Source organism: Dendrobates tinctorius, unplaced genomic scaffold (genome assembly GCF_039654945.1).
Source record: "Dendrobates tinctorius isolate UK_male_01 unplaced genomic scaffold, ASM3965494v1 ptg000028l, whole genome shotgun sequence".
NCBI classification, from domain to species: domain Eukaryota; kingdom Metazoa; phylum Chordata; class Amphibia; order Anura; family Dendrobatidae; genus Dendrobates; species Dendrobates tinctorius.
In genome coordinates, this window is record NW_027361696.1 from 4,762,085 (window position 1) to 4,784,465 (window position 22,381).

The 22,381-nt window shown below is 44.5% G+C and overlaps 1 protein-coding gene across 4 annotated transcripts in view; it reads left to right on the top strand.

Annotated features, from left to right (window-relative positions):
• IGSF9B (immunoglobulin superfamily member 9B) overlaps positions 1-22,381 on the top strand; it is a 109,931-nt gene that overhangs the window by 42,293 nt on the left and 45,257 nt on the right. For 3 of the 4 annotated variants that reach the window (XR_012231200.1, XM_073570026.1, XM_073570028.1), the window contains exons 11-16: positions 6,110-6,260; positions 6,570-6,693; positions 7,141-7,316; positions 9,305-9,531; positions 10,529-10,613; positions 10,785-10,946. Coding sequence is in view for 3 of the 4 variants with exons in the window: in XM_073570026.1 (XP_073426127.1) it covers positions 6,110-6,260; positions 6,570-6,693; positions 7,141-7,316; positions 9,305-9,531; positions 10,529-10,613; positions 10,785-10,946 (925 nt within the window). In the remaining variant the exon portion in view is untranslated. The remainder of the gene's footprint in view (positions 1-6,109; positions 6,261-6,569; positions 6,694-7,140; positions 7,317-9,304; positions 9,532-10,528; positions 10,614-10,784; positions 10,947-22,381) is intronic. The other variant, XM_073570027.1, reaches the window with a different exon arrangement.

Here is a 22,381-nt window from a genome sequence, read left to right on the forward strand (position 1 = left end):
AACTTGGCATTGTGACATTTGGACTGTAGATCAGCCTGGAAGTGTGAAATGCACTGCAGCAAAAGAGAATGTTATTTCTTTGTTTAATTTTTTTTTAAATTGTGAAAAGTTTATTCAGAGGGTCATTTATTATTCAACCCCTCAAACCACCAGAATTCTGTTTGGTTCCCCTAAAGCAGGGGTCCCCAACCGCCGGTCCGCGGCCCAGCACCGGGCCGCTGCAGTGCCCTTGCCGGTCCGCGGACACAAGGGGAGCCAGGGGCGGTCAGTGGCGTAGCGGGGGCTGGGGCGGCGCACAGCAGTTCTTAGCGGCGGCCAGGGAGCGATCCAAGCAGCTCCGCTGCCTGCAAGAGGGAATAGCAGGAGCAGAGCTGCAAGGACCCGTCCAGCTTCCTGCCCGCCGCCCGCGCTTCCTGTCTCTGACACAGAGAGGAGCGCGGCCGCTGCTGTGTGAGAGCAAGGAAGCGCGGGCGATGCTGCGACAGGTGAGAGGAGAGAGGTGGTGTGTGTGTGTATGTCTGTGTGTGTGTGTGTGTGTGTATGTGTAATGTGTGTGTATGTATAATGTGTGTGTGTATGTATGTCTGTCTGTGTGTGTACATGTATGTGTGTGTGTGTGTGTGTGTGTATAATGTGTGTGTGTGTGTGTGTTGGTCTGTGTTTGTGTAGCCTGGCCCTGGAGGAGATGGGGACATGAGGAGAAGGCCATGAGGGGAGTGATGGAGAGACGGCAGTGATGGGGTGAAGGCAATGATGGGGAGAAGGGAGTGATGGGGTGAAGGCAATGATGGGGAGAGGGGAGTGATGGGGTGAAGGCAATGATGGAGAGATGGCAGTGATGGGGTGAAGGCAATGATGGAGAGATGGCAGTGATGGGGTGAAGGCAATGATGGGGAGATGGCAGTGATGGGGTGAAGGCAATGATGGGGAGAAGGGGGTGATGGGGTGAAGGCAATGATGGGGAGACAGCAGTGATGGGGTGAAGGCAATGATGGGGAGAAGGGAGTGATGGGGTGAAGGCAATGATGGGGAGAAGGGGGTGATGGAGCACTTATTCAAAACCTATGGTGAGTTGAGTCACATTATAAATGTTATTTAATTATAAGTATGCGCTGTTACACTACAACCGCGTCCATAGCCCCGCCCCCTTATGACTAAAGCCCCGCCCCTGCCACACCTCCATCCCCGCCCTGCCGGGCCACGGAAGAATGGTCTTGCTTGAAACCGGTCCCTGGTGCAAAAAAGGTTGGGGACCACTGCCCTAAAGTATTAAGAAGTATTTCAGGCACAAAGAACAATGAGCTTCACATGTTTGGATTAATTATCTTTTTCCAGCCTTTTCTGACTATTTAAGACCCTCCCCAAACTTGTGAACAGCACTCATACATGGTCAACATGGGAAAGACAAAGGAGCATTCCAAGGCCATCAGAGACAAGATCGTGGAGGGTCACAAGGCTGGCAAGGGGTACAAAACCCTTTCCAAGGAGTTGGGCCTACCTGTCTCCACTGTTGGGAGCATCATCCGGAAGTGGAAGGCTTATGGAACTACTGTTAGCCTTCCACGGCCTGGACAGCCTTTGAAAGTTTCCTCCCGTGCCGAGGCCAGGCTTGTCTGAAGAGTCAAGGCTAACCCAAGGACAACAAGGAAGGAGCTCCGGGAAGATCTCATGGCAGTGGGGACATTGGTTTCAGTCAATACCATAAGTAACGTACTCCACCGCAATGGTCTCCGTTCCAGACGAGCCCGTAAGGTACCTTTACTTTCAAAGCGTCATGTCAAGGCTCGTCTACAGTTTGCTCATGATCACTTGGAGGACTCTGAGACAGACTGGTTCAAGGTTCTCTGGTCTGATGAGACCAAGATCGAGATCTTTGGTGCCAACCACACACGTGACGTTTGGAGACTGGATGGCACTGCATACGACCCCAAGAATACCATCCCTACAGTCAAGCATGGTGGTGGCAGCATCATGCTGTGGGGCTGTTTCTCAGCCAAGGGGCCTGGCCATCTGGTCCGCATCCATGGGAAGATGGATAGCACGGCCTACCTGGAGATTTTGGCCAAGAACCTCCGCTCCTCCATCAAGGATCTTAAGATGGGTCGTCATTTCATCTTCCAACAAGACAACGACCCAAAGCACACAGCCAAGAAAACCAAGGCCTGGTTCAAGAGGCAAAAAATCAAGGTGTTGGAGTGGCCTAGTCAGTCTCCTGACCTTAACCCAATTGAAAACTTGTGGAAGGAGCTCAAGATTACAGTCCACATGAGACACCCAAAGAACCTAGATAACTTGGAGAAGATCTGCATGGAGGAGTGGGCCAAGATAACTCCAGAGACCTGTGCCGGCCTGATCAGGTCTTATAAAAGACGATTATTAGCTGTTATTGCAAACAAGGGTTATTCCACAAAATATTAAACCCAGGGGTTGAATAATAATTGACCCACACTTTTATGTTTAAAATTTATTAAAATTTAACTGAGCAACATAACGTTTTGGTTTGTAAGATTTATGCATCTGTTAATAAATCCTGCTCTTGTGTGAAGTTTGAAGGCTCTAACTTATTTGCATCTTATCAAACCTGCTAAATCTGCAGGGGGTTGAATACTACTTGTAGGCACTGTATGTGGGGAGGACTACACCTCCCAGCATGTGCTGAGACTCGCGGTCTGAGTCTGCAACCACGAAGGTTTATGTTTTGTTTGCCTAAGCTAGAGGCTATTTTTGGTGATACGCTGTTTTATGGTTTATGACAGAAATAAACCTCATGAACTTTGGAAGAACCGGTCTCCTGATTGTCTCCCGCTGCACCTGAGCGAGTCACATCCCCACAGTATGTACAATATATGTATGTGTGTTTACACACGTGAACAAAATTGTTGGTGCCCCTCCTTTAATGATAGAAAAACCCACAATGGTGACAGAAATAACTTGAATCTGACAAAAGTAATAAGAAATCAAAAATCTATGAAAATGAACAAATGAAAGTCACATTGCTTTTCAACCATGCATCCACAGAACTAAAAAAAACAAAAAACTCATGAAATAGGCCTGGACGAAATGATGGTACCCTTAACTTAATATTTAGTTGCACCAGCCTTTTGGGGCAAGCACTGCAATCAAACGATTCCTGTAACTGTCAATGAGACCTCTGCACCTCTTGACAGGTATTTTGGCCCACTCGTCAAGAGCAAACTGCTCCAGGTGTCTCGTGTTTGAAGGTTGCCTTTTCCAGACTGCATGTTTCAGCTCTTTCCAAAGATGCTCAATAGGATTTAGTTCATGGCTCATAGAAGGCCACTTCAGAATTGTCCATTGTTTTCCTCTTAGCCATTCTTGGGTGTTTTTAGCTGTGTTTTGGGTCATTATGCTGTTGCAAAACCCATGACCTGCGACAGAGACCAAGCTTTCTAACACTGTGCAGCACATGTCTCTCTACAATCCCTAGATAGTCTTGAGATTTCATTGTACCCTGCACAGATTCTAGACAACCTGTGCCAGATGCAGCCCCAGAACATAACCGAGCCTCCTCCATGTTTCACAGTAGGGACATTGCTCTTTTCTTGATATGCTTCATTTACCATCTGTGAATATATAGCTGATGTGCCTTGCCAAAAAGCTCCATTTTTGTCTCATCTGTCCATAGGACATTTTCCCAGAAGCTTTGTGACTTGTCAACATGTAGTTTGGCAAATTCCAGTCTGGCTTTTTTGATTTTTTTTTTTTTTTTCTTCAACAATGGTGTCCTCCTTTGTCGTCTCCCATGAAGTCCACTTTGGCTCATACAACGATGGATGGTGCGATCTGACACTGATGTTCCTTGAGCTTGAAGTTCACCTTTAGACTATGTGCCCACATAGCGTTTTTGTTGCAGAATATTCCTGAGCGGAAACGCACACCCTCTTCCCGGGAAAACGCATGCGTTTTATGAAGCGCTTTTGTTAAGCGTTTTTGCATGCGTTTTCATATGCGTTTTTGCAATACAATTGAATGTATGCGGAAACGCGTGCGTTTCCACCAAATTAATGAACATGCTGCGTTTTTTTCCGCTTAGCATTTCCGCAGCGGAAAAAAACGCACCATTAGCACAACATGTGCGGATTCCATTATAATTAATTGGATGCTTTTCTTAAGCGTTTCCGCAGCAGAAACGCTTGTCTAAAAGCGCTGCGGAAACGCTACGTGGGCACACAGCCTTAATCTGTTTAGAAGTTTTTCTGGGCTCTTTTGTTACCATTCGTATTATCCATCTCTTTGATTTGTCATCAATTTTCCTCCTGTGGCCACGTCCAGGGAGGTTGGCTACAGTCCCATAGAGCTTAAATTTCTGAATAATATGTGTCACTGTAGTCACAGTGACATCAAGCTGCTTGGAGATGGTCTTATAACATTCGCCTTTTAACATGTTTGTCTGTAATTTTCTTTCTAATCTCCTGAGACAACTCTTACCTTTGCTTCCTCTTATCCATGTTCAGTGTGATACTCACACACCATGTCACCAAACAGCCCAGTATCTGTAGCCCTCTATACAGGCCCACTCACTGATTCCAAGACTGTAGACACCTGTGATGCTAATTAGTGGACACACCTTGATTTAACATGTCCCTTTTGTCACATTGTTTTCAGGGGTACCATCATTTCTGTTCAGGCTTTATTTTATGAGTTATTTTTTTAATTTTGTGGAAGCATGGTTGAAAAGCAATGTCTGACTTTTATTTGTTCGTTTTAATAGATTTTTATATTTATTACTTTTGTCAGATTCAAGTGATTTCTGTCACCATTGTGGGTTTTTCTGATATATATATATATATATATAATCTCTGTTTATCTATGTACAGTAGATATCCACATGTGTATGTATGTGTCTGTACATCTGCGAATGTATATACGGTAAATGCATATGACATAACATATACATGCTCGGGCTCTGCCGATTCCAGCAGTTATGTAACCACGAGGAGGCGCTCTGCCATGTCTGCAGTGTCCTAATCACTGATGACTGACAGCCGACGCTAGTTGTCACCTGACTGTAAGTCTGACTGCGCTGAAGGCAGCAGAATGGAATGCTAATGGGGATATATATATATCTATCTCCAAAAATATATATTTTATTTCATTTTTTTTAAAGTTGCGGGGAGGCCCAAATTGAACTTTTGCTATGAGGTCCTATGATTTCTATGCATGCCCCTGCTAGCAGCGCACTGATAATGATTGCGATCTGGCTTGTTGCTCGTAGTCTGAGGCTCCAGGGGTCCCATAACCAAATTACCCTCATCATAAGCAGTGTGCCAGGGGGAGGCACAGACCCATTTCTTGCACAGGGGCTCCAAGCTGTCAGTGTCCGACCCTGGCCGGAGCAGTAACTGAACCTGTGTTTGAGGCAAGATGGAGACAGATGGGGCAGAATCTCCTGTGTAGAACTGCACTTATGGTGAATTTAGTATTGTATTTTTTTGTTTTTTTATTACTGAACAGTATTGTAGTAGTCAGTCACTGTGTGGTGGTAATATGTGGTCTGGACATGGTGTAGCGGGTACTTGTTCCTTGTACGTGATGATATTCAGTCGCTGTGGTGGTAATATGGTGTTTGTTCCTTGTATGTGATATTATTGGTCATTTTAAAATTGAAAAATAAAAATATACCTTAAATTGTATTGGATATTTTAACAAATTTATATTAGCGTAGAGCCCGGTCAGAAGAGTCTACCTTGTCGTGGAGGCGGATTAAAAAATGGTTTGGCCAAAACAAAAGCCGCTGGCTATGTGTGTGATTGGTGAGGATGTGGTGCATGAGTGGAGTGGAGAGGGCGGGAGGACTGTGGAAGGTTCGAGAGGTGGAGTCTCAAGCGGGCCCCAAAAATTTTGCCAGTATGGAACCCCAAATTCCTAGTGGCAGCCCTGAGTGCGGCGCTCTCTCTGGTCCGTACTATATTGGTTCTCAGGGCGGCGCTCTCTTGCTGGTCTGTACTATATTCGTTCTCAGGGTGGTGCTCTTTCGCTGGTCTGTGCAATATTAATTCTCAGGGCGGTGTTCTCTAGAAATCAGTTTCTTTTACTCTGTTGCATATCTTGTGCTCCGCCAGTCTTATTCTGTGCGGTCTCTTTGCAGGTGGGGCGCCCCTCTTCCAGTAAGCACAGCGTGCTGCCCAGTGGCTCCTTACAGTTTCGCTCGCTCAGTAAGGATGATCATGGAGAATGGGAATGTGTGGCCAGTAATGTGGTGACCAGCATCACTGCCAGCGCCCACCTCACTGTCATTGGTGAGTACAAGGTTCTTTCTGAGGGCCTTTATGTCAGTGTATTCGAAGATTGTTCCTGGTCACCAAATAATTCTTTCATGACAGTTGGTCAGATCTCTCTTATCCGGGCTGATATCTGTGAGAAGCCTGGACGCTGCTCAGTCTGCAGCCTCCTCCAACACAGGTCTCGTCGACAACATTTTTAAATCGCCCTGTAGCCCCCGCTATCTTCATCTCTGGCCTTCCCTGGAGCTCCGATATGCCTCCCTTGCACAGACAATTCTGCTTCTTCTGGGTGCTTTATGACCTTTTGTGGACCCTCCTTTCCAGGCACCAGTCCTCATGCTCCTTCCAGTGTTCGTGTCCTGGTGTCCATGAATTCGGCTAATGTGTCCTGGGAGCCGGGCTACGACGGAGGACTGGAGCAGACCTTCTCAGTTTGGTACGGCGCTCTGTGAGTCACCCAGCATGCTTTGCAGCTTTCTCTCCTCTGTCGTCATGTGACTTCTTTACTGTGAAGGGGATGTGACCCTAAGCCCCCCCCCAAACACTCACATAGACACCGCTGGTTGTATAGCTATCCAAAAGTATATACCAGGAATTGATGACTGCTGTGTGCTCTCTACACTAGGAGGTGATGAATGATGTGTGAGCACTATACTATAAGGTGATGACACTCTGATATATGCGCTCTACGCTAGGAAGTGATGACTGATGTGTGCGCTGTACACTAGGAAGTGATGATTGATGTGTGCGCTCTACACTAGGAGGTGATGGTTGCACTTTCTTTTGTTTGTTTCTTCTTTATACTCTCTGTTAATGTGGACGTCTGTCCTGAGCTCCAGTCTCTTCTCTGCCGGGGTCCCATGGTCATGATATGTCTGCTCTGTGGCCCCTACAGGGTGAAGCGCGCCCAGTTTGGGCCTCATGACTGGGTGTCCATGCCGGTGGCCGGTGTGGCAAGCTCGCTTTTCGTGGACTCCCTGGATTCGGAGACTGAGTACCAGTTCAGTGTTCTGGCTCAGAATAAACTGGGGACAAGCTCATTCAGCGAGGTGGTAACGGTGCGGACCCTGGGTGAGGCGAGTTCTGCAGCATAGTGTGTATGTATACAGTGGGGAAAAGAAGTATTTCATGCACTGCTGATTTTGCAAGTTTTCCCATCTACAGAGAATGGAGAGGTCTGTTATTTTTATTGTAGGTACACTTCAACTGTGAGAGACAAAATCTAAAAGTAAAAAAAAAACAATCACATTGTAAGTTGTGGCTACATCGCATTTAATCTGAATTATCCAAACATATTTCAGATAATAATAATAATATTATTATTATTAGTCCAGGGACATGAGTTTGAGTTCAAGTAAGAATGGCTGCTGGCCCTTATTGTCACTAAATTAATGTACAATGGCCGCCATTTGTTGAATGGCTGATGATTAGCTGTTGTATCTGTCCTAGTATTGCAGTCCTAGTATTGTTCTCAATCTTTGGGAAACAAAGGCACAAAATTTGAATGTGGTTAATATGTTGATGACCCATTGGTGCTCTGCAATATGAAGGACAATCTATGCATGAACACTCAATCAGTGAGGGATGGCCTCCTACTGCCTTGCCCCAAGCCTGTGGTGGAATGACTGAATGAGAAGTTGTGACCTATAAAAATGAGGTTCTGCCTGTGCTCAGAGTTTACATTACAGAAGTCATGGCTCCTACTGAAGAAATACAGAGCTGCTTCACTGACCATCACTGAAACCCCAGAGACTTCTTAAAAAATCCAAATTGGGACAGTCAGGTCACCTGAGCACATAGCTCGCTTCTCTCGGTTAGCTTCCTAAGCTTGTCGTTACTTCCTCACTGTGGGCGCCTGCCAAGAGTGTGGAGCCACTGGTGGGGGTATGCGGCACTGGAAACGGCTCTAAGCTCAGCGAGTCAGCGGAAGGGGGAGACTCTGTAATTTGCACCATCTTGGGTGTTTGCTGGGACTGTTCTGTATGCTATTGTGTGTTAGTGGGTCAATAAATTATTGCCACACTGTTTTACCCTTGTGTGAGTAGAGCTCTTCCCACGGGGAGAGAGAGAGTGTGTATTGGTATGAGACTTGGTCCATGCCGTCTTTCTAAAGACAACTGGGCCAGCAGACGAGAGCACACACTGACCTATGTGTCTCCACACTTGGCAGCAGTGGGATACTACTCAGTCCTTCGGAACCGGGGGAGCTGCAGGGGACTGGTGTTCTCAGACAACGCCCAGGGCTCCACAACCAGGGAGGCATACTGACAGACCCAGCAGACCATAGGTGAGGCATACACAGCAGGTTTCGCACGCCACCATGTCCAACGCCACCAACTCAGCCTTGTTAAGAGGACCAGAGTGGATGTATAGTCTCGAGAAGAAATGACAACTACAGGGGTTGTGCCAGCTTCAACAGATTTGATCAAGGAATTGGTCCTTTGGGATGTCCAGAACGTCATGGAGGATGATGAAAACTACGCTGAAGAGGACCCAAAGGAATTAAGCTGCTTGCCAAATCCAGGATCCAGCGGTAGTCTGGAATTCACTATCCAGTTACCAGCAGCCCGAATCCAGAAATTGTTGATATGCATTGGGACCCGGAGCCTCAAGTGAGGAGCGGGCTTGTGTTATTGAAACAGTTTTGTGAGTTCCAGTACCCCTATCACCAATGCTGGACCCTATCTCCATGATGGCCCACTACCAAGAAAATAATCTTAGCTACAGAGACATACCAGTGTTTAATGAGTCCAACACAAAGGTTGAATGTCTGCAAAGCTTTGATGATGCACAAGGTGCCCACAGCATACCAGGATATATCAAATACTTATTTCATGCAATAAAATGCATTAATTATGTAGCAATCCTACAATGTGATTTTCTGTTTTATATTTAGATTCTCTCACAGGTGAATTGTACCTATGATAAAAATTATCGACCTCTCCATTCTTTGTAGGTGGGAAAACTTGCAAAATTGGTAATGTATCAAATACTTATTTTCCCAGTGTAATTTATACCCTCACCTCCTTATAACGTTTCTTCTCTTCCTGTGTTCAAAGCTTTCCCAATCACCACCCCGGAGCCGCTGCTGGTCCTGACCTCTCCGCGCTGTCTAATCGCCAACCGCACGCAGCAGGGCGTGCTTCTGTCTTGGCTCCCGCCGGCCAATCACACCTTCCCGCTGGATCGGTACATTATGGAGTTTCGCTTAGCAGAGCGATGGGAGATCTTAGATGACTCTATCACCGGGGCTGAGACAGAGATCCTGGCGAAGGAGCTGTCCCAGGTAAGCCACTCTGCAGGGGAAACTGCAGCCAGGCAAGGGTTAATAATGATGCCACTGGCTAAAACTGGGGGTTTTATTGGGGGATTGTTAGTACAAATAGGAGAGGGGGCTGATATTTGGGGAGTTGTTGCCACTAATCACTTACCGTATTTTTCGCTTTGTAAGACGCACTTTTCCCCAAATTTGGGGGGAAAATAGGGGTGCGTCTTACAATGCAAATGTACCTTTTATTGTGCCACCGCGCTGGGTCTCCCGGGTGCTGCCGCCGCCACGCTGTGTCCCCCGGTGCCTGCCGCTGCCGGGCTCTGTCCCGTGCTGCGTCGGGGGCTCTGCCGTTCCATCCATGCCTGTGCGGTGGATTGCTTCCTGGAAAATGGCCGCCGCGCAAGCGTAGATGGAGATCTCGGCATTGAAATCTCGGGAGATGAGATTTCAGCGCTGAAATCTCCTCTCCCGAGATTACAGTGCAGAGATCTCCATCTGCGCTTGCGCGGCGGCCATTTTCCAGGAAGCAATCCACCATACAGGCATGGATGGAATGGCAGAGCCCCCCACGCCGCACGGGACAGAGCCCGACGGCAGGCACCGGGGGACCCAGCGCGGTAGCGGCAGCACCCCGGGGACAGAGTGGGCGACAGTACCAAGGGACAGAGCGGTAAGCAATAAGACGCCTGGATTATAAGAAGCACCACCATTTTATTAAAAAAACGTTATTTCCTATTTTTCTCCTCAAAATTTGGGGTGCGTCTTATAATCCGGAGCGTCTTATAAAGCGAAAAATACGGTACTTTAGCTCCGTATTAGTCTGTGAACATTTTGCTCTGCATTATCAGTCATTTTGTGATGTCGTCATGTCGGACCATGAGAAATAAGTATGGACAACTTGGCTCTTGTTCACACTCATAAATATTGCTGACTCTGCGTCTTTCTTTTTCCATCCTGTAGTATAATCCAGCTGTGCCTCACGTGTGCTCCATCATTGTGCTTCTCTTTCTAGGACACATGGTACGAATTCCGGGTCCTGGCGGTTATGCAGGATCTCATCAGTGAGCCCAGTAACATCGCCGGGGTGTCCAGTACAGGTACGGGCCATATGAGTCCACAAAAGTGACAAGCACTGCCGTCATTCCTAGCGTTGCAGAGGCTCCTCTGTCCTGTTTGCTCAGCAGGGCTCTCCCTTTTCTGTCCCTCGCTCTTTCCCCCTCCAGACCTCGGACTGTCCTATGTGATGTATATTTGCTTTCTGCTTTCAGATGTCTTTCCATCCCCAGAACTGAGTGATGAAGGTTTTGCTCGTCCCGTCCTAGCTGGAATAGTCGCTACCATCTGCTTCTTGGCTGCCGCGGTTTTATTTAGCACATTGGCGGCTTGTGTGGTGAACCGACAGAGGAAGCGCAAACTCAAGAAAAAGAAAGGTGAGTGGAGACTGGAAAGCTATGAGGAGAATAGTCACTGGGCACAAGAGCTTACAATCTATGAGGACAGAGGACACTGTGCACAAGAGCTTACAATCTATCAAGCGAAGCTATCTGCTCATCTACTTAGACTACGCAGTGGTATAGTGTAGTGTACAGTTTTGCTGTGAATCCAGCTTTGGAGTGTGATACAACACATACTAGAAAAAGCAGCTGCATGAAGAATATTGCATAGTTTTACTGAGCAATGAGAAGCTGTAAATCCACGTCTGTTTTTAGCCAAAACAAATACCGTATTTTTCGGACTAGAAGACGCACTTTTTTTCCTCCCAAAAGGCGGGGTGTGTATTGTGAACTCTCTTGATCTGACTTCTGAGTCTGGGCTCCCTCTGGTGGTTACTGCTGGTAGTGGAGCTAGCCGGGATGACAGAAGTCTGCCACCTGACGACGATGATTGGAAGTCAGGGGTTACTGACTGGGAGGTTTTAAGTGAGCAGGCTTCCCTCAGTTGCTACTGGTGATTTGGTTTCTTCCTGTGCATTTTGAGGTCTGCTGTCTCCTACCTGATCCTGCATTTTTCAGTTAAGTTGTTCATTTGCTAATCCTTTGCATCTGATCTAGTATTGCCTTTTTCTGCTTTGCTGTGAGGGTTCAGCATGCTTCCTGCTGGGGCAGAGCTGGACCCAGCTCCATATATTACAGCTTGTATCAGTTTGTTCAGTCCCCGGTTATATTAGTCTCTTTTGCTTTGCTGCGAGTTCACACCAGAATGCTGATATAGTGGGGGGAGAGGTCGTGAGACCTCAGTGTTTTTTGTACATCAGACATGTTGGATTTTTTAGGATTTTTGCGTGATTGCAGACAGTGTCTTTCCTGTCGTATTCTGTCTAGACAGTTTGGGCCCCATCATTTGCTCAGTCTATTTTCTGCCTGTGTTTGTGCCTCATCTTGTCTCACCGACAATATATGTTTGGGGGCTATCTATTCCTTTGGGGTTCTACTCCTGGGCAGTTTAGATTTCACCTTTCATGCTTTAGGCTTAGTTAGCTCTCCGGCTGTACCGAGGCGTCTAGGGCATCGTAGGTACGCCCCACAGCTACTGCTAGTTGTGGTGTTAGGATTAGGGGTCTGCAGTCCGCTAAGTTACCAACCTTTCTGGTTTCCTGGTGGCCTAGCCTTTTCCTGCCATTCTCCTCGGTGACCTATTCATAACAGGTGCGTCTCATAGTCCAGATGTACCAGCTCTGGCTGTGGGGAGCTGGGGGAGCAGTTTCAGCGGAGCAGCGGGTCACAGAGGCAGGAGCTGGCGGCTCCAGCTAAGTCCTGTGCCTGCTACTAAAGAGAAATGAATATTCACTGCATTCATGGAGGGCAATGAATATTCATTTCTTTTTGGTATCCTGGTATGATTGGCCCCATCCTTATCCTAGTATGATTGGCCCCGTCCTGGTATGCGTGGTCCCATCCTTAATCTGGTATGATTGGTCCCATCCTTATTCTGGTATGATTGGCCTCATCACGTTCCTGGTATGCATGGCCCCATCAGAAAAGATTAAAAAAAACAAACCATTACGCTTACCTTCCTCCGCTCCCTCGCAGTGTCCTGCTCCGTTGCCAACAGCTGCTTAATGCTTGTACTGGGCACATAGAAGGAATATCATGTGCTGCTCACAAGCAGAGGACAACTGCCGAAATTCTCACCGGTACTGTTCATCGCAGTCGAGAGCAGTGAGTATTCATTGTTCTTCAGTAGCGTGCAATGTCAGTCACCCGCTTCCTGCTGTTATCTACCGGCGGTCACATGTGCCGCTACTTAAAAATAAAATTTTCTGAATATCCATTTCTCTTAGGGTATGTGCACACGTTGCAGAAAATTTCTGCACAAAAACCTGAATCCCTTCCCAGAAACCGCACCTATTTTTCCGCGGCGGTTTTTGTGCGTTTTTGCGCGGTTTTGATGCGTTTTTGATGCATTTTTTACCGCAGCGGTTTCTAAAAGCATGGGAGAAGCCTAAACCGCGGAAAAAAACGCAAAATTAATGTGCATGCTGCGGTTTTTACCGCGATGCGGTTTTTTCGCGGTAAAAAACGCATCAATGTGCACACAGTGCAAAATGCATAGAAATGACTGTGCAGCTTATTTTTAGCGGTTTTATAGCGGTTTTATAGTGAAAACCGCGGTAAAAACCGCTAAAAAACGCTGTGTGTGAACACAGCCTTAAGTAGCGGCACACGTGACTGCCAGCAGTAGCAGGAAGACTCCGGCTGACACTGCGCGCTACTGAAGAGCAGTGAATACTAGCTGCTCTATGCGATTAACAGTCCCGGTGAAATTCCGGCAGCTGTGCTCTGCTTGTGAGCAGCGCATGACGTCCCTGCCATGCACTGCTTACAAGCATTAAGCAGTTGCTATCACTGGACCAGGACACTGCAAGGGAGCAGAGGAAGGTAAGTGTAATGGTTTGGGTTTTTTCATCTTTTCTGATGGGACTATGCATATTAGGATGGGGATGGGGCCATGCATACCAGGACTGAGATGGGGCCAATCATACTAGGTTAAGGATGGGGCCATGCATACTTGGACGAGATAAGTATGAGTGGGACCATTCCTACCAGGATAGGGATGAGGGTGCCATGCATACCAGGATAGGGATGAGGGGCATCGTGTATCAGGATGGGGATGAGGGGACCATAGTTACCAGGATAGGGGATATAAAGTACAGAATTGACCACATTTTTTGCTTCATTTTTTTTCACCTAATTTCCTCCTCTAAATCTTAGCGTCTTATAGTCCAAAAAATGTGGTACTAGGAGTATCCTGTAGGTAGATGACTTTATCCTGCAGTTTAGCTTTACATTCTGCACTCGGGTGAGACACCTTACTTACTAGAATTTGTAGCAACATGAAGAGAGAAGGTGGATTTATACAGTAGTACTGAGCAGTGTAAGGGCCCCGTCACACACAGCGGGATCGCTAGCGAGATCACTGATTTTGTGACGCATCAGCAATCTCTCCAGCGATCTCGCTGTGTGTGACATCCATCCGCGACCGCCCCCGCCGGGTATCGCTGATCGTGCAGGATCGTCCTGGGCCATTTTTTTGATCGTTGGTCTCCCGTTGGCCAGCACGCATCGCTGCATGTGGCAGCGGGAGACCAACGATCAGCGACGCTGCACGCTGGTATCTAGGGTAAACAGCGGGTAACTAAGAGCCGCGTGGCTCTTGGATACCCATGCACGCTGGTATCTAGGATAAACAGTGGGTAACTAAGCCGCGCTGCGGTTTACCCTAGATACCAGCTTGCTTGCTGGTCCTGATCGCTGGTGAGTCTGTCTGTGACAGGTCACAAGCGATCCCATCCATGTCGGATCGTTGGTGGGATCGTTGGGACATCGTTGTGTGTAACGGGGCCTTAAGTGTGAATCCTGCACTGGATTAGATAAATCTAGAAAGCAGCTGACTAATACACATCAGCACTGAGCAGTGTAGACTATAAATCTTGTGGGATACAGGAAGTGCGCAAGCTTCTGGTACAATCATGGAGGATATTGTAACACATTTCTCATCAGTGGAGAGCTGCAAATCCAGCAATGAAGTGTAACATGACGCTTAGATGCAGAATGTTCTATAGTAGATGTGAGCAATGGAGAGCTGTAAAACTGGTACTGGTATGAGATGAAACACTTATTTGAAAAAAAAAAAATAATTTTCATTTTAGCTAGTATATTTTGCTAAAATTTGTACTGACAGTTTATTCTGCATTATCCATGATATTACACAAAGGTAGTGAGCAGTGGAGATCTGAGGATCCAGTTCTGAGATTAGATTAAATACTTTTTCTGAGCATCAGCTGGTTTTGGGACATTGTGAATCCAGCACTTAGAGGAAGTACACTACGTACGACAAGCTGTAAATCCAACTCTGGGTGAGAGAAAACCATTACTAGATGCAGCTATAGCTTGGTGGACATTGTGCAGCAGTACTGAGAAGTGTAGCTGTGAGACACTTAATTCACGGCCTCTATTGCTATTAAGTGTACAGTGTATGAGGCACAGGAGGTCGAGCAGGTTTAACAGATAAAGTACTGTGCAAATGTTTTAGGCTGGTGTGGAAAACTTTTGTATAGTAAGAATAATTTCAAAAATACAAGTGTCAACAAGTTATAAAGGTGAAACTGTCAACAGATACAGGGGGCATTCTCTGCGTCTGGAGGAGAGAAGGTTTTTCCACCAACATAGAAGAGGATTCTTTACTGTTAGGGCAGTGAGAATCTGGAATTCCTTGCCTGAGGAGGTGGTGATGGCGAACTCAGTCGAGGGGTTCAAGAGAGGCCTGGATGTCTTCCTGGAGCATAACAATATTGTATCTTACAGTTATTGTTAGGTTCTTTAGAAGGAGGTAGACCTGGGAATTTATTCTGACGGAATATAGGCTGAAATAGTTTATTGTAACAGATTCAAAGGATTGTAATGAATAAGAAAATGCTCACACAAGAATTGAGTAAAACTGAATTGATTTACTTAATAAATGAGAAGATTGAATAATAATAAATACATGTGCCTCAAAACAAGCATTACATACATTACATTATTAAGGTGGAAAGTCCATCTCTGTGTGTCCTGTATGTCACATGCCCTCCCAAGAGTTCGGTCGTCTTTTATATCCTAAAGCATCCAATGTATCTCAGTGAAAAGTTTGATCTTCCTTGGGGTGCCAGGGAGAAACCTCTTTAACCAGTCAGTTACTAACAACAAATACAATTACTAATAACAAGTCACTGGTCAGTTGCAAACAACAAATGACCTTCTGCTGCCCTCCCTGGAAATATGGATATATTCTATATTAAACTGGTTGAAACCATATAAATAATTAGTATTAATTAATTGGAGTATTGAAACCATTAAAAATATCTCTTACTACATTCCACCCCTGGTTTCAACCACTTTAATTCAACTGCCACTAAGCTATACTAATTCTTCCTAAACCATTTAACATTTATTGCATTGTTCACAATATATATTTCTTTGCTACCAATAGAAAACCACTTTGGTACAAAAAAATAACCTGGGCTTAAAAAGGAAAAAAAACAAAAACAAACATTGGATCAAAAGAGAAAACAAAACAAAAAAACATTGGACCAACAGGTACTGAAATATCAAATGTCTTTGTAGAAATCTTCTTTCTTCGGATCTTCTTAGAGCACAAATCTAAATTGGTCTCTGATGCAGGGAAGCAAGGGGATTATTATGCCAAGGTGACTTCACTATTTTCACTGGATAGCAAAAGAACAGACTCTAAAGAGTAATCTATCCCAGCCCTTTTATGACATTAACCCCTCTTTTCTCCATAGCAATGGGAGAGTGTAGTGCAGGTGTCCATGGCTGAACTTAAGAGTCCCTTCATCTTCTATTGCTGCAGCTCTTCAGGGCCATTTGGATTGTACGGTTTCCAGGAAGAAACTTCTAGGGTTAGTTCCCCCTTGCTTGTCATCAGCTGGCGGCTATGAGGTGCACCCTGGTGATAGTTTAGCAGCATCTGAGCTCAGTCTCAGCGCTCAATTGGACATTTTGCAGATACAGCCTGCACTGTGGGAAAGTGAAATTCAAAATCACACTTGAGAAAGTTCCAAAGTCTTGTCAGAGCTAACTCGGTCCAAAGCAACAGTTCAAGAAAACTCAGTCCATGATATATCACAGTCCTCATCCTGGTGGCTTGTTTTTCCACCCCTTCATCAAATGAGTAAAACAAAATTACTGAACTTTTAAATTTGTTGGTCCAATTTACTGTGCGCAGGACGACCTTTGAAATTTTCTACTGTAGCAAACAAATATTGCTATTCTAGATAATTAACTAATAATTAAAATGTATGTCATATATGTATGGATTTATACACTGAAATAAATCCTAACTCCAGAATATCAAACATCAGTTATCAAACGCATCAAATTCATGTCAATCACACTTGCATAATAATGATGATCATAATTACCAGTACAATCATGTTAATTGAGTTTACAAAATAATGTTACTACTAGTCAGAATCAGTACAATTACATGTCTCCACATTTTTTAGGGAGAACAAAACCCAAGCCAATATGTTGTTAACCCAATTATAGCAAATTATTACTTTTTTATCATAACATACACATTACATCTACACACACTGTCCCTGGCTTCACCTAATGCATTCATTCAGTAAGCAGGAAAGATTATCATTTACATATAAACAAACACACACTTTGGGTAACCACACATTTGTATTGCAGGCTAAGGATAGTTTCACACTAGCGTTTATTCTACGCAGCACACGGCGCCGCTAAGCCCCGCCCCCTACCGGCTCCCTGCCCGCCCCATCCGGTCATCGCCGCCTACTATCGCACATGGACGCTTGCGATCTGCGCACCCTATCTTTAGCATAGGGTGCGCAGATCGTGCGCTAGTAGGATTTTGGTGAGCGCTGCGCACTTTTGAAGGTGTGCCCGTGCGCGCCAAACGTAGCATGTTGCATTTCGGCGCGCACGGCGCACCTTCAAAAGTGCGCAGCGCACGCCAAAATCCTATTCGCGCACGGCCAGTGCACGATCTGCGCACCCTATGCTAAAGATGGGGTGCGCAGATCGCAAGCGTCCATGTGCGATAGTAGGTGGCGATGTCCGGATGGGGTGGGCAGGGGGCGGGGCTTAGCGGCGCCATGCGCTGCGTCGAATAGACGCTAGTGTGAAACTAGCCTAATACTGTATTCAGGTGTAGGTGAACAAAGCTATACCAAGAGCAAAAGACCGACATTTACAAACATTCACTGAAATCATTTCTTTAATGTATATGTTCTTCAAAACCCAATATGCACGGGAGCTCCCAAAAAATAAAAATGTGAAAAACTCAAAATAAAAGTCAAATAAAATATCATCATCTAAATTTAGGTACATGGACTCCTGTTTTAATACTGCTGAAAAAAGCTATTCACTGTGCACTGTAATTACATGTTGATTAAATGGCCAAGATTTCTTCTTTCATTCCTGCAAACAAAGAGTTAATTACATATCCCACCCCAATCCAATATTTAGTAGACTGAAGGAGAGAACAGTTCCTTTTAAAACCAAACACAGTACAAACAAAATAGAATGAATGTGCTCATTAAAAAATAAAAATTTAAATACCACATGGATTTTTCTTTGGCTGTGAATCAATTTAACAAAGGATATCCATGACAAATACAGGGGTTACACAAAGAACATAGTGACAAAAAACACGTAGTACAAATGTGTCATCTATTTCTTTAGTCAACCCCCAGTATATGGCCAGTCATCTCACACTAGTCTTAAATTCATGGTCTGTAATGTCACTCCTTCTTTTCATTGTATGTTTGTCTCACATGCTGCCCACATACAGAATCCTCTTACATCTGTTGTGGTCTTTAGCCATTTAAAAACCTCAAGGTCTAGCACCAAATAACAGCGGCCTGTCAGTATTACAAACCCTCAAGTGAGTAATGCACATTTATGCATCACCAAGACCAAACCCAATTCATCATATATCTCACTTCATAGTATGCTCACAGGAATATTTCTCTTCTTAAAAACTCTAGAACGAAAACGAGCATCAGTAGACTTCAAAAAATGGCAAAACTGTTCAAACCCAATTCTCAGGGAATGTTCAACAACTTTTATCTAAAATCTGCAATTAGATTAGTCCATGAGGGAATCTTGGCAGGGGGTGTAGTATGCCAGGGTATTGGAGGAATGTAAGGGGCGGTTACAGTGCGGGCTTTGCATGCCTCCATCAGGTGTCCCACCTCTATCTTCCCAACCCCTATCTCATTTGTCACCACCCTCCTGGGCCTGGCGATCTGCAATTTACTTTTCCTCCTCAGATCTTGCCATCTTCTCACCAGGTCACTTGAAGAGATCCCATCTATCTCCTGGAATGGAACTCCACTAGCTATCAGGTCACAAAACAACTCCTTCCTGCTCTTTCAATTTGAGTATCATCTTCTTTTCTCTTTCCTTGATCCACACTCTCTACTGTACTATTTTTTGACACTTTTGCTCTCTAGAGCAGATAGCTGGGAGATTAAATTGCAATTGTCAATATTGCAGCATCTGGTCCCTTCCAGTCCTCAACAACAGCAAAGTGATAATTCAGATCCGGCAAAGGATTGCGAGTTATACCATCTATGCATGCCATTTTCTCTCAATCTCTGAACTCCATCTGCAAGAGATTCCCATCGAGTTTGTGGTATTATTTCAATAGGAGAGTCATACACTTGTGCACAGAATCCCTCACCAAATGCAACAGAGAGAAATTCTCTGCAGTGTCCCTTGCACGTCTCATTTTTAGACGTACCATAGGATCAATACAAATACTACCAATTCTTAATGCCTCAAGACGGTTCAAAATTATCATATCGGCTCCCTGATCCCATAATCTGAGAATCCATGTTAACAAATGTTCTCCTGCCTGCTGCCTGTACCTGGTAGCTAATTCTGTTAGCTCTCCTGCTTTATAACCCCCAGTTTCCTCTGTCATGGCGGCTTGTGCTCCAATTTCTGCATTTCCTGCATCCATCCTATCTCCACTCCGCTGTGTGACTTTTCTCTCTTGGTCTTAATACAATTGATCTGGCATAATAATAATAATAATAATAATCTTTATTTATATAGCGCCAACATATTCCGCAGCGCTTTACAGTTTAACAGTTTCAAAACACAAGTCATAAGTAACAACGCTAACAATACAATAATTAAAGCAAAATAAGACGAAATAAAACGACCCTGCTCGTGAGAGCGTACAATCTACAGTGAGGTGAGGAAGATACAGAGTACAGGTGTGTATTTACAATGGTGTATTTACAATGAAGGTCCAGCCATCTTGCAGGAGTGAAGGATGGATGGAGATGGTGAATGGGCTACGCACGCACACTTACACAGAGAATGACTTTGATTAGTGAATGTGATAGGCCGCTCTGAACAGGTGTGTTTTGAGGGAGCGCCTAAAACTATGCAAATTGTGGATAGTCCTGATTTCTTGGGGTAGAGCATTCCAGAGGATAGGAGCAGCACGGGAGAAGTCTTGGAGTCGGGAGTGGGAGGTACGGATTAGTGCAGAGGTTAGTCGAAAGTCGTTTGCAGAGCGCAGCGATCGGCTAGGCCGATAGAAATGAGAGAAGAGATGTAAGGGGGTGCCGCACTGTGGAGAGCTTTGTGGGTGAGAACAAGTACTTTGAATTGGATCCTATAATGAATGGGCAGCCAATGTAAGGACTGGCGAAGAGCGGACGCGTCCGAGTACCGATTACCCAGATGGACGATCCTGGCTGCTGCATTGAGTATGGACTGGAGAGGGGATAGTCGAGTGACGGGGAGGCCAATTAATAGAGCGTTGCAGTAATCCAGGCGAGAGTGGATCAATGCAACAGTGAGGGTTTTTGTTGTTTCCATAGTGAGAAAAGGGCGGATTCTAGAGATGTTCTTTAGGTGTAAGCGGCAAGAGCGGGCAAGGGATTGTATATGGGATGTAAAGGAGAGATTGGTGTCAAACATAACACCCAGACAGCGCACCTGCTGCCGGGGTGTTATTGTGGTACCACCCACGGAGAAGGAAATGTCAGATTGGCATGCCTGTCTTCCCCAATTGTCTCGCTGTCAGAGCCTTCCCATTCTAGAACATTTCTCCTGTGCAATCATGGTCCTAATCTGTGCAGTACAAATATCTGACACTGGCCGCTGTCTCCTCCCGCGCCTATTCTTATTCACATTTTTAACCACTTAAGCTTCAATATTCCTTTGCATATCATCATGCTGTTTCATTTGGTCTCTCAAGGCTGATTGCAAACTAATTCTTTGCTCTATAGCATATGTTTCTGTGACTGACCCTTGGAAAAGGGATATTTCTTTGTGTTCTTTCAGGAGGCTTAAAGGGAATCTGTCACCCCTTTTTTGAGATCTCATATAATATCATATCAATCACTCTGGTCCGATGGGCGGGGCTTATTCACCTGCTCCCCCCTCCCTGTCTTGCTCTACACAAGAAGAAATACGAATAAACAAGGGAAAGGAAACAATCACACGATTCCTGTGTATAAAACAATAATCTCAACAAAGTATATAAAAATACAAATATCAATATCAAGAGTGTGATGAAACCAATCCCCCAAGTAAAGGATGGCAAACCATCCGGATGTGGATAAAAAGAAATTCAAAGATGGATTAAAATGAAGAACACCAGGATAAAAAAGGTGTAACAATGATAGTGAGAAAATAATAACAATAATAATAATAAATAATACAATCTGTTAAAAATGCCTTTATTAAAATATTGGCACAACAAATAAATGCATTAAAAATGTGTACATATATATATATAATAAAATAATGACATAAACAACCACATGAGCAATATATTTATGGACAATGGAAAAACCAATCCATAACAAAAGGCTTAATTAATAATCCAGGTACAAAAAAATGAATAAAGTGACACAAAATATCTAATAAGTGTGCCCAAAGTGCAAAAGGTGCTATTGTGCAAAGAAATAATGTATACAGATCGCCATAAGGCGTGTGCAAAATATAAAATACCTGTAAGCCAATTGGCGCTATATGGCTTGTATAAGAACGCGCCCCGACGCACGTTTCGGAAATAGAATCTCCTTCGTCAGGAAATTCTATTTCCGAAACGTGCGTCGGGGCGCGTTCTTATACAAGCCATATAGCGCCAATTGGCTTACAGGTATTTTATATTTTGCACACGCCTTATGGCGATCTGTATACATTATTTCTTTGCACAATAGCACCTTTTGCACTTTGGGCACACTTATTAGATATTTTGTGTCACTTTATTCATTTTTTTGTACCTGGATTATTAATTAAGCCTTTTGTTATGGATTGGTTTTTCCATTGTCCATAAATATATTGCTCATGTGGTTGTTTATGTCATTATTTTATTGTGTGTATATATATATATATATATATATATATATATATATATATATATATATATATATATATATATATATATATATATATATATATATACATATACATATACATATACATTTTTAATGCATTTATTTGTTGTGCCAATATTTTAATAAAGGCATTTTTAACAGATTGTATTATTTATTATTATTATTGTTATTATTTTCTCACTATCATTGTTACACCTTTTTTATCCTGGTGTTCTTTATTTTAATCCATCTTTGAATTTCTTTTTATCCACAAGAAGAAATACGTAGAGCAAGACAGGGAGGGGGGAGCAGGTGAATAAGCACCGCCCAGCGGACCGGACAGCGGCAGTTTACATACATCTGAACCGATATAAAAAAGGTATTTATGCATGAGAGGTGCGGGGTCAGGGGGAAGCAAAAGTACTAAGAAAATCCTTATGTGACACACAATTGAATTATATCATTATATGATATCTCAAAAAAGGGGTG